This window comes from Oncorhynchus keta, chromosome 23, assembly GCF_023373465.1.
Source record: "Oncorhynchus keta strain PuntledgeMale-10-30-2019 chromosome 23, Oket_V2, whole genome shotgun sequence".
Lineage (NCBI taxonomy): Eukaryota > Metazoa > Chordata > Actinopteri > Salmoniformes > Salmonidae > Oncorhynchus > Oncorhynchus keta.
This window is the reverse complement of record NC_068443.1, coordinates 29318239-29331640: the sequence shown is the minus strand read 5'-3', so window position 1 is coordinate 29331640 and position 13402 is coordinate 29318239. Positions and strand designations below refer to the sequence as shown.

Here is a 13402-nt window from a genome sequence, read left to right as displayed (position 1 = left end):
ATATTTTAGTTATTAAATTTGTAAACATTTCTAGAGTTTTATTTTCACTGACATTATGGAGTATTTTGTCTAGATCAATGAAAAAAATGACAAATAAAATCTATTTCAATCCCACGTTGTAACAGTTCAAGGGAGGTGTAGACGCTATATAGACACTGTATGTGTAATCAATGTATGAAATTTATATTTTCAAATACAAATCTCTTTTTGTGCTTAGTTATGGTCAATTTGCAGTGTACAAATTATAATTATGTTCCAGCCCCCGACCACCCGTTTCGCAAAAATTAGACCCATAGGTGAATCTATATTTGAACTAAAATATAAACGCAACAAATTCAATGATTAATACTGTGTTACAATTCATATGAGGAAAATCGGCCAATTGAAATAAATTCATGAGGTCCAAATCTATATTTTTGTAAAGTGTAGTTTCCTACCCAACTTATATAGTGCACTACTTTTGACCAATGTCCTGGTCAAAAGTAGTGCACTATATAGGGAATACAGGGCCATTTAGAACATATTCCTAGACTTCCACAGTTCTGCTGCTGCTGCAGCTGTATACAAGACTACCGTCGGCCTTATCAATGCTTCACAGAGCAAAGAAAGTCACGTCTTCCAAATACAGAAGTCCCAAACTGTCTGTCACATTGAGATCGCTGGCCGATATCCAGGGAGCTATTGATTGGAAGCTAAATTTAGCCCCTTGAGGATAAGCCCTGTGCTACATGAATGCAGCCTGTGCTGTGAAAGAAGAAGCCAGAACCATTTAATGCTCAGTAAAGAAAACAAGTTTTACCGGACAAGATAATGAACTGAGAACGTCTAGGCTAGAGCAACACCACATACGGTGACCGATCCCGCATTTCAGACAGGTTGTGAGACAGCAGTCAGCTATTAAAAAGGCTACTTTGCAAAGTGCTATATCAAGTTATTCCTCAGACACTGTCCTCTTGGCACCCCTGGCAGTAGCCCGATTGGTCTTATAAACATTGCATGCGTCATAATTCAGAGCCCAGCATGCATAGCATGCATTTACTTGTAAGCTACAGTACTAGTCAAAAGTTTGGACACACCTACTCATTCAAGGGTTTTTCTTTATTTGTACTATTTTCTACATTGTAGAATAATAGTGAAGACATGAAAACTATGAAATAACACATATGGAATCATGTAGTAACCAAAACAGTGTTAAGAAAAAGAGGCAATTCGACGAGGCATTCTTTGAAATGGTTCACTTGGACTATGAGCTCGTAACAAAAAGGGAGAACGAGGAGGGATGTGGTAATTTTCAAGTGCAGCACAACCAAGCTACACACTGCCTTGCTAATAGTACGGTCTGAGACACCCTCATGTCTCATGCCCTCAAAGAAATGGAAGCCAAGCTGAGAGACCTATTTCAACTTGGTGATGGTTTCGTTGTGTCAACGGACATTTGGATTAGCAGAAGTTTACTGGGGATTGTCGCCAGTTTCATTGAAGGAAAATATAAATGCCACACGGTGTTGTTGTATGTGCTCGCAGCTCAAGGACACTTGAGCACTTCACCACACTTCAAAAGCCATTTAGCAGAAATATGAAAGTGTCCTGAGGAACTGGAACGTGCAGCGACAGGTGAACATCCAGCAAGTGGTGACTGACAGCGCAAGCAACATGGTCGAGGCCTTCAACTTACCTGGTTTTGAGGAGATCAATGATGATGGACAGGAGGAAAATGAGGCATCCGACACGGAGGAGGGCGCGCCACCTGGGCTCTCATTTCCAAACTGACCATATAGCCAACAACGTGGACATGATGGTAAACCACTACTTCAAAGTAAAATCTCCATTTACAGTGCCCAATTCAAATTCTTCAGCTCGCAATGAAGGATTCCTTTAACATTTATGATGGGGTGAGTGGACAGATCCAGAAAGTGGGGAAACTTGTGAAAAGCATGAAGTGTACATTGAACACAGAGGAAAGGGACAGATTGGGAGTGCGTCCCACATCAGTCTGCATGACAAGATGGAAGAGCCAATTATGCATGATTGAATCTGTGTTGCCACCCCTTGTGGCAAAAAAAAAGAAAAGAAGTCTACCTTCAATGATGTAAAACTCACCTTAAACGAAGTGCGTCGCCTACAGGTCCTGGCCGAGGTTCTGACACCACTAACTGACCTCAAAAAGAGTTAGGGACCCTAGGCATGAATCTCCCTGCCTTGTCTGAAATAAATAAAGTGTTGACTACTGTGTCTGTCCATAGACATTGCTGCTTTTGCAGAAACACCATCAGATAACGTTTCCACTGGGTACAGGCGGTACTAGAATGATAAACATCTTGTCTAGCCGCTGTCCTGGACCCCAGGTTTAAAAGTTAGTGGGTGATAAGGGATGAACTGGTGCGTAATCTCTTGGAGAGATGAGACCTCTTTGTGAAGGAAACCGAGGCTATCAACGCGCCTCTGGCAGGTGCATCTGCCATACCAGTAGCACCAGCAGTTCCTATCCCTGCCCCTTAGCAAAACAAAGTGCTCAAAAGACCTTACATGTTCAGCTTCTACTTCATTCAGCAGCAGCAGTCCTCTATAGACAAGAAAGAAGAGGTAGAGGAGTACCTAATGGCTGTGAGAAGCAATGCAGACGAGGATGTTAATCACCTTTTGGAAAGACAACTCCGTATCCCTTCCCCCACCTGGCAAGAGTGGCCCGAAGGGTGTTTAGCATCCCCAGTGGTTCTGCAGAGTGTATTCTCCACTGCTGGCCTCTGCAGGCACCATCGCATGAGCCTGAATCTAGAGACTCTGGCCAAACTTCTAATAGTTCATTGAAAAGGCACTGAGCCTAATAAGTAGGGTGTAAAATGATTAATTAATTCAAGGTTTATGCAAATATGTCCATTCAATAGAGAAAAAAAACAATATTCTAAACCCCATGTTTCTATCATACAGTATACAGTGGGGCAAAAAAGTATTTAATCAGCCACCAATTGTGCAAGTTCTCCCACTTAAAAGATGAGAGGCCTGTAATTTTCATCATAGGTACACTTCAACTATGACAGACAAAATGATAAAAGGAAATCCAGAAAATCACATGGTAGGATTTTTAATGAATTTATTTGAAAATTATGGTGGAAAATAAGTATTTGATCACCTACAAACAAGCAAGATTTCTGGCTCTCACAGACCTGTAACTTCTTCTTTAAGAGGCTCCTCTGTCCTCCACTCGTTACCTGTATTAATGGCACCTGTTTGAACTTGTTATCAGTATAAAAGACACCTGTCCACAACCTCAAACAGTCACACTCCAAACTCCACTATGGCCAAGACCAAAGAGCTGTCAAAGGACACCAGAAAAAAAATTGTAGACCTGCACCAGGCTGGGAAGACTAAATCTGCAATAGGTAAGCAGCTTGGTTTGAAGAAATCAACTGTGGGAGCAATTATTAGGAAATGGAAGACATACAAGACCACTGATAATCTCCCTAGATTTGGGGCTCCATGCAAGATATCACCCGGTGGGGTCAAAATGATCACAAGAACGGTGAGCAAAAAACCCCGAACCACACAAGGGTACCTAGTGAATGACCTGCAGAGAGCTGGGACCAAAGTAACAAAGCCTACCATCTGTAACACACTACGCCGCCAGGGACTCAAATCCTGCAGTGCCAGACGTGTCCCCCTGCTTAAGCCAGTACATGTCCAGGCCTGTCTGAAGTTTGCTAGAGAGCATTTGGATGATCCAGAAGAACATTGGGAGAATGTCATATGGTCAGATGAAACCAAAATAAAACTTTTTGGTAAAGACTCAACTCGTCGTGTTTGGAGGACAAAGAATGCTGAGTTGCATCCAAAGAACACCATACCTACTGTGAAGCATGGGGGTGGAAACATCATGCTTTGGGGCTGTTTTTCTGCAAAGAGACCAGGACGACTGATCCGTGTAAAGGAAAGAATGAATGGGGCCATGTATTGTGAGATTTTGTGTGAAAACCTCCATCCGTCAGCAAGGTCATTGAAGATGAAACATGGCTGGGTCTTTCAGCATGACAATGATCCCAAACACACCGCCCGGGCAACGAAGGAGTGGCTTCGTAAGAAGCATTTCAAGGTCCTGGAGTGGCCTAGCCAGTCTCCAGATCTCAACCCCATAGAAAATCTTTGGGAGTTGAAAGTCTGTGTTGCCCAGCAACAGCCCCAAAACATCACTGCTCTAAAGGAGATCTGCATGGAGGAATGGGCCAAAATACCAGCAACAGTGTGTGAAAACCTTGTGAAGACTTACAGAAAACGTTTGACCTCTGTCATTGCCAACAAAGGGTATATAACAAAGTATTGAGATAAACTTTTGTTATTGGCTAAATACTTATTTTCCACCATAATTTGCAAATAAATTCATTCAAAATCATACAATGTGATTTTTCTGGATTTTTTTCTAATTTTGTCTGTCATAGTTGAAGTGTACCTATGATGAAAATTACAGGCCTCTCTCATCTTTTTAAGTGGGAGAACTTGCACAATTGGTGGCTGACTAAATACTTTTTTGCCCCACTGTGTGGTTAAAGAGTTAGATGATTTTCTCTGACAATTTAGCACATTTAGAGTTCATATATTTGACATTAATTTCATAGCACCCTCTTGAATTGCCCGGTTTTTCTCTACATTCTAGAGGAGTGAGTGAATGAACAAGACAATATGTTATTTAAATGTTGAGCGCTTAATGTTCCTGCCAGCCTATTGTGTCACACTTGCAAATGCTTCACAATTAATTTATTTGTAGGCTATAGCCTTGAAATAATTGAAATAATAGGCTAATGATATAGCCTAAATAATAAAATATTTGTTCCTTCTTAGACTACCCGTTTTGGCTCCTGACCTATTTAGTGTTTACATACAGATTAATATGTAGCCTATTTAAATGATGACTGCTTCTTACAGTCACATTTTCATGTTGTATATTAAAAACATTTGAATCAAAATCATATGGTTTGGTTTCAAAACTTCAACTCAAAATGGTAGACCCATGTAGTCTCAAATCGATGGGCGTTGTTTAAATTGTGATTCTAAACAAAAGGATGAATGGAGGGAATTTGGATAGTTTTTTCCCCTTTGAGCAAGGAGCATGTTTTAGCGGTAGGAAAGGACATTGAGCGCCTTGCACACCGCCCTGTGAGCGGGATTTCAGACGCTCAACTCCACTTACTCTGATTCAGAGGAGACTGAGCTCTCTGGCTGGGGAAGAGAGACACCTATCAAACTTAATGCACATCCTTACTACTTAATAAAACTATGGACATTGACAAACAGCACAAAGTAAAGATGATCAAAGTTACACACATCTTCAGTTCAGTGTTCGTGAAAGATGGTAGCAAACCCATCATATAGAGCATTGCATGTATACAGTACAGACCCTAAATGAAAATAAACAGACAAACAGAACTGAACATAACCGTTTAACGATGATGCTCTGCGCATATGATAATTAAGCATGAATAATCAACTTAATTTCAAACAATAGAGTCTATAGAAAAAAGACGGGAGAGTGAGTCAGTACCTCGGTCACAGCTGTTCCCCATCATCTGAGGAGGAGATGAACAGGGTTAGCCAGCATCCGATTGGCTAAACACAGAACATCACCATCAGCTAACGAGGCGAAGTCATTTCACTTTTAACTGTTCATCTTCTACAGTACTATGAAACCATCCCATTGATCTCAGATTTCTTTCAAGATCATCCCAGGATCTCAGTTTTCTTGAGGAACTAGTTTTTTTCCTGCAGTCTGGCGTCCCACCTATTTCTCCCTGAAATAGCACTCTACTCCATGCTTCTCCTGGTCCCCCTCTCACTCCCCTTCTCTCTTGGAGTCTCCCTCTGCTATCTACCTCCCTCTTCTTCTTGCTTTCCCTATCACACTCACTCTCTCCTCTTGGCAGCAATTCTAACCTTCACTTCATCAGACTCCTTTTTGGCATGCCAGCAGCGGAAGAGATTTTACCGCATTTATTCAATCAATCGCTGTAACTGCACTCCACCGTTCCTCTCAACAGAACAGGACTGCAAGTACTTCCCTCTTCAGTTGCGCTCCCTCCCTCCCTCTCTCTCTCTGTGTACTGAAGCATCTGCTGGACTGCTACTGCAGCTGAAATGCAGCCTCACTGCTGGAACCACAGGACATACAGGACAGATCTAGCGCCACGCTTTAAGGCGAATTACAAAATAACTTGCTGCCTTAGTCGACTGATGTAGGACACAACCCTGGGGGCTTTCTCATCTTTGTGTGTGAGGGACAGGGGTAGGGGGGAGAGAGGGACGGGGGGGCAAACAAAAAATTAACCCCTTGTACAAGACAATCCTTATCGTCAGTCGGAAATGGCAATTTACAAAATTTGAAGATTTGCGACAAGATACAGTGAATCAGAAAATGATAAATATCCACTATTTAAGGCTAACTGCAAGATCCAGCCAGATTTCTCCTTATACACAAAAAGATGACAAAGACTGAGTTCATGTTCATTTACAAAGTTACTATGCAGCAATCCCCACAGATAAAACTCCAGACCCTTGCTAAAAAGATGTTCTTTGAACTATCCCTCATTAGTCCAGAAACTCAGTGGTAAGAATATGCAGTGGTTGGGAGAGACACCTAGGTAAAACAACAATGAACACAATACAGATGTGTGGATCAGCAATCCCCGGGAACAGTATTTGAACAGTGCAGCAGCAGTGCCTTGTCCTCTACCTCAGAGGTTTAGTGCATATTCGTCTGCATAATTTTGCTACATTGTTGACCATTGTGCAGCATGTGACAACACTGAAAGTTACTGAAACTGCAGAATTATCCTTAGGGAATATGATTTCTATAGTCCTTATCATGCAGTAGCACCAACGGTGTGAGCGTTGTGAGTTAATCAAGAACTTAGGGCTGGGCTAAGTTAAATGACACCCCCAAGTACTTCTAAATATGAATTATTGATGATCACCATCCACACTTCATATTAGATATCGCAAGCACAATGAAGTGGTGAGTGGCCAATGAAGCCTGCAAACAAGGATGTTTGCATCAAGTTGCATCAAATTAATTGTGATCTATTGAAACCATATGATGTTCAATAGCATGCATGCTACATTGTGATATCTTAACCGCTTATTTTTTGGAAATAATGGAGCGCCTTGGAGAAACAGCAGACGAATAGCCTACCATATCAGCTATTGTGCATGCAACAAGGAGGATGTAAACTCACTTTTACCTTTTAGATTATAGGCTAATGAATGGACCTGACTAATGAATGGACCTGACTAATAAATGGACCTTGACTAATGAATGGACCTGACTAATGAATGGACCTGACTAATGAATGGACCTGACTAATGAATGGACCTGACTAATGAATGGACCTGACTAATGAATGGACTCCTACTCTGAGATGCTTTCTGAATACGGGCCCAGAAGATTAGGCTAGCAGCTACCTGGTATAAAGGGGGTTCTGGTAGGAATCTCCCAGCAAGCATCACTTCTAATTACAGCGACGGCCTAATTTCACCACGTGGCAGGCAATGCGTTTTAATCCTGCGCTTATCTTTTAACATGATATCGATTTCTGGAAGGCCTGCACCCGATCAATTGTTTAACTGAATTTTCTGGAACGGATGCAGCAGGAGGCGTCTCAAATTGTAACATATTCCCTATATAGTGCGTTAATTTTGATGGGCCCTGGTCAAAAGTAGTGCGCTATTTAGGGAATAAATAGGGTGCCATTTGAAACTGGACCATGTTGTCTGCAGGACGGGCCCCACCAGACTGCCTGACAACTGCTTGCCTCATCACTAGCTCCTGTATACAACCCTGAGTGGTGACCTTGACATACTGTGCTAGATAAAGGCTGGATTGGCAAACACTGACAGCCAGTCAGCGAAGAAGGAATTGATACATCATTTGATAGAATGCCACTGTAACAATTTATAGATAGGCATGTATCATGTTCATTCATGATATCGTTTGGATGATGCTGAAAGAAAGAAAAATCGGAATGATTTTTGGTGATGAAAAATCCATTGAAAACAGAGATTTCAAGTGGAGTTGAGGATCTACTACAGAACAGCATATTTAGGGTTATTTTAAAAAGGATTATCGGGGCAGCCTTCATAGAAATGAATTTCTTAATACATAAAACTTGCAACATCCGTGCTGGTTGTCCACAGATGTCACAACAAGGGGGGAAAACACAGTTGCTACATAGAAAACTTGCTACACAAGCAACATGGTGGTGTGGGAACGAGTGTATATTTTGTGAAGTGAAGGCATATCAATGGTAAGGCGTGATGCACACGGCAACTGTGTGAAGAATGTGTGGAATGTGAAATACACTCTGTTCCATTCACTGTCCAATCATGAACCAGAACAGACACACCTGCACTGTAAGGTCAGCACAGGAGCACGTGGCGAAACAATGTTTGCCATATGACAAGCAAAACCTACAAACAAATAAAAGTGTGGAGGGCTCTATACCAGGGCTATTTAACTGAGGGTACTGCAAGGGGTCTGCTTTTCTTTTTTTTTAACGTGTGGTACGACACACGCACTTGTGTGGCGTACCACTTCGCGGATGAGCCGTTGTTGCTCCTAGACGTTTCCACTTCACAATAATAGCACTTACAGTTGACCAGGGCAGCTCTAGCGGGGCAGAAATTTGAATAACTGACTAGTTGGAAAGGTGGCATTCTATGACGGTGCCACATTGAAAGTAACTGAGTTCTTCAGTAAGGCCATTCTACTGCCAATGTTTGTCTATGGAGATTGCATGGCTGTGTGCTCGGTTTTAAACACCTGTCAGCAACGGGTGTGGCTGAAATAGACAAATCCACTAATTTGAAGGGGTGTCCACATACTTTTGCATAGTGTATGGTGGGGGGTCCCTGGGTCACCGGTTTGCCTGGGAAGGGGTTCCTGGTCAAGGAAATGTTGAAAACCCCTGCTCTATACAAAAACACTGAATGCCTCAAGTAAGGTAAAGACAGGGGGGAAAAAATACAGTTATGAGCCACTGTTGGCAACTTCTTTGTGTCACAGCATCACCGGTGTCATCATGCACTGTATCTAGAATTAATCTATTCAGATAAGGGAAGTTTCAGAAAACCCATAAAACATGTCCCAACATGTATGCCATGAAAGCATCCTCATCAGAAACCATTGACACTGCCACTTGTTCTGAATGACGCAATGCAATGTATCCATTGTCCAACTGTACAACTATACAAGGAATTCCTAGCAACTCATGGAACCAGTTATATGTCCAGGTAACAAAGCAATGCTCATGACTTCATCCACTGTTACATAACCGTTTCCATGCCCTATTTTCACATGAATGCTGTGTGGCCGGTACTGACACTTCTCTGTGATGACATTTTCTTCAGAAAAATGTGCACGCAGTCATCATAAACGTGCAAATTAAAAATTCCCAACTCTGGCAACAAAATACAGTAAACATTGGCTGTGAGCGGAGAAATCAACCGAAATGTAATTACAGAGAAATGTTTTCCCCGAGGAGAGAATGTAAGTAAAAGAGTTGTGACAGAGTTGACAGATGTAATAAGTGCTATTTGGCAATATTTCAAAACGATCATAAACAACCTTTTCATTGACAAACCAAGTGAAGTAATGAGATTGCCTCCGAATACTGTAGAAATATCAATGATAATCTCCATTCTCCAGACATACCGATGGAAAATCAACGACCAAAGGACAGTGGTCAAACCCAGACAGTGTTCAACATTTTGGCTAATTATAACTGCCACAATGTGTCATTTAGATAGGGGCAGCGAAGTGCAAGGCACCGGAAAAATGTATTCACATATGTTCCCGACTAGATGACAGTAACCATTGTTTAATTATGTTCAAGTTATGGATGGCAGATAACAATAGATTGGAGAATAGATAAGAAATCATTTGAGCGATTACGTGGCCCCAATATCACATGCTTGTCAACATGCTAAAAGTAACAGCGTTTTGACATATTGCCAAATTATGTTACATTGTATCTTACAACAAGGATGTAACATAGGCATAGCCTAAATGTTTCTGACCAAAGACTAGACAAATTGATGGAACATCCAAACAAATTCATAGGTGTTGTTTTTCGAGTGGCAAAGAGTAACAGGTTGCGCTTGGAAAAGTTATTTCTGTACAAACTCCACAGTATAGACGGTCCTCCTGAGTAGCAGCCCAAGAGCTCTCACAGAATTGCTCTTTGTATTCTAGAATTGTTTGGCAAGTAAAAAACATTAATTCAAACGACTTGAACTTACCCCAAATGTATTCCATAGTTTACAATCCAGAAATCACATTTCGCTGAAAATATACCAAATCCTGGTGCTCGCTTTCTATCTCGTCCTGGCTGCTATTTCGACTCCTTTCAAGACATGCAGGAATGCAGAAAAGCCTGCGCCCAAGCCGGCCAAACCCACACACCCTCGCTCTTCTCTAGTCTTTTGAAATGAATAATACAATAGCAGCCCTTCCACTCAAGACGCATCGTCGAACATACCCGTCAGAGCGAAGCCTCTGCCCCTCAGTAAAAAAAGGGGGTGTGCAGCAAATGATAAGGCAATTTATTTACGGTTGATTGTACAAATTGATGTCAATACGTGTGTTGCCCTGCAGAAACGTCAAGTCAAAAATTTCTCCATTCAAGAGTGAAAAGCTGTCCTCCTCTGTTAACTTTCACACGCATATCATAACCTTCAGATATCAGTCATCTCATCGATGCAGCAACCTCAGGTACCAGCTGACCAAGCGACCTGTATTGTATTAACCCTCTTACTACAAGGTTACAGTTGGAGTACAGGAAAAGTCAGTGAAATAGTTTAATTCAAATACTGTTGTTGTATACAAACCTCGGAGGGGACGAATGCGCCCAATGCACTGAGATTTATGACTTGTAAATAATTTGGTGTGGGGGACAAAAAGTACCAAAAATGTCACTGACTTCTCACTAAAAAATGCCAGTCAGTGTCACAAAAACTGGTCATCTAAAAAATGCCAATGGTGGAGGAATATAAAAACATGGTGGCAAAGTTATTATTCCCCTCGTAGAATAAATCTAAACAAAACAGGCTATGTCCCCTGAGCTCTATTAAAATGTGCATCACTCAACACCATATTTAGAAAACCAAAAGACAATATTAAAGGAGGAAGACTGCATTCATCTCAGAAAGTTTAATATTTTTCTGTTTGCTCTACATGTCAATCAAAATTATAGTTGAATGCCCATAGAATCCCAGTATTGGCCTAAAACCCAGTATAGCAGACACTTTGTCAAACAAGAGTATAGATTAACATATAAATAAGGCCCTCTCCCCTGGTTGAGGGCAGGACAGAAAACATTAAGAGGGTCATCACGGGTGGATGACTCCCTGAGTTACATGGGCGGCATCTCAAACGGCACCCCATTCCCTACATAGTGAACAACTTTCAACCATATCGGGGACAGTGTGCCATTTGGGATGTAAGCCCATGTTCATCCTCATTCCTCTACCCATCAGCTGCAGTCACAAATCAACCAGCCCAAAGACCCCTTCCCTGTTCCCACTGACCCCCAGCCAGCGGCCGCACCCCCGCAGATTCCCCCAGTGAATGCCCTGGTTGAGAAAAGCCCACATCAAGACAGCAGGGTCAGCCATGTTACTCAGACCCTGTGAGATGGAGCAATAGACTGGACACAGGGTACATTGTCCCTGATACATTCCCAAAGACACCGACTCTACAGAGCATTTCCCGGCCTATGGACGGAGTAGTAGAACGCAAAGTAGTAGAACGCAAACACTAACTGGCATAAATTAAATGAAACCCTCATGAAAACAGACACAAGACACTGAACATAGGGGTCATTTTGTTATTATTACAACTTGTAATTTTGTTCCTTTTGGGAGCTTACAGCTGTTTCTCACTGACCAGGCAGGGAAGAGGTCAGCAGCAGTCCACATACTCATCATAAGAGAATTAAGTTACTTCAGTTGATACTAATCTCGCTGCTGCAGCTCTGTCGTATTTTCTAAAATGCTTTGCTGTAGTTATGTAATGGGCACTGCTGGCAGTTTTTTATCCACTCAACAGATGCGTTTGTGCCATTGTTCTTCATACTTGCAGACTGCTTCTTTATCGCAGGGTGTATTACGGACGAGGGATACATGGATAGTGATCAACCATCATCCAGATAAATCATTTCAAGGTTTCTCTACGGTCATGAGCCAATGGAGAGAAGATAAAAAATTGCAGACTAGTTTAATTATTGTTGCAGCAATTAGTAATGTTCAGAGGTGTCTGTACCCATTTTAAAAACTATAAGTCCTCACACGGAACTACATACATAACATTTATTAATTAATTATTTTATATAATCAACTATGGCGGAAAGCCTCTGTCTATAATGAATTTACTGTGTGCGGCATATCCTCTCATTAAAGCTAACAGAACATATGTATCCCAAATGGCAATCTATTCCCTATTTAGTGCACTACTTCGACCAGGGCTCTGGTCAAAAGATGGGCTCTGGTCCAAGTAGTGCACTAAATAGGGTGAATCAGTCCCAGCCAATCAGAATTTGTTTTTCAGACAGAAATACTCCTCAGTTTCATCAGCTGTCCGGGTGGCTGGTCTCAGATGATTCCACAGGCAAAGAAGCTGGATGTGGAGGTCCTGGGCTGCCGTGGTTACACGAGGTAACCGGTTGGACATACTGCAAAAATCACTAAAACAAAGTGGGAGGCGGCTTTTGGTAGAGAAATTAACAATCCATTTTCTGAAGACATCGCTGGTGGACATTCCTGCAGTCAGCATCCGAATTGCACATTCCCTCAAAACATCTGTGGCATTGTGTTGTATGACAAAACTGCACAATTTAGAGAGGCCTTTTAAATATGAAAAATAATTAAAGAGCAGCAGTAAAATAACAATAGCAAGGCTATATACACGGGGTACCAGTACAGAGTCAATGTGCGGGGGGCACCGGTTAGTCGGGGTAATTGAGGTAATATGTGCATGTAGGTAGAGTTGGTGACTCTGAATAGACAATAACCAGAGAGTAACAGCAGCGTAAATGAGGGAGGGGCAGGACAATGCAAATAGTCTGGGAAGGCATTTGATTAGCTGTTCGGGAGTGTCATGGCTAGGGCGTAGACGCTGTTAAGAAGCCTTTTGGGCACAGACTTGGCGCTCCGGTACCGCTTGCCGTGCAGTATAAAAGAGAACAGTCTATAGCTAGGGTGGCTGGAGTCTTTGACCATTTTTAGGGCCTTCCTCTGACACCGCCTGGTATAGAGGTCCTGGATGGCAGGAAGCTTGGCCCCAGTGATGTACTAGGCAGTACGCACTACCCTGTGCCAAGCAGTTGCCGTACCAGGCAGTGATGCAACCAGTGTGCTAAATGGTGCA

At 42.1% G+C, this 13402-nt stretch overlaps 1 protein-coding gene across 6 annotated transcripts in view; it reads right to left on the bottom strand.

Annotated features, from left to right (window-relative positions):
* The window catches only part of LOC118402122 (ras GTPase-activating protein nGAP-like), a 97691-nt gene that overhangs the window by 36887 nt on the left and 47402 nt on the right, over positions 1-13402 (bottom strand). Inside the window, exon 1 of one of the 6 annotated variants that reach the window (XM_035800060.2) lies at positions 10279-10460. The exons of 4 other annotated variants lie outside the window; for them this stretch is intronic. In XM_035800060.2, the coding sequence (XP_035655953.1) occupies positions 10279-10294 (16 nt within the window). In that variant the 5' untranslated portion in view covers positions 10295-10460. Of the gene's footprint in view, positions 1-5530; positions 5807-10278; positions 10461-13402 lie in introns of those variants that run through there. One more of the 6 variants, XM_035800059.2, reaches the window with a different exon arrangement.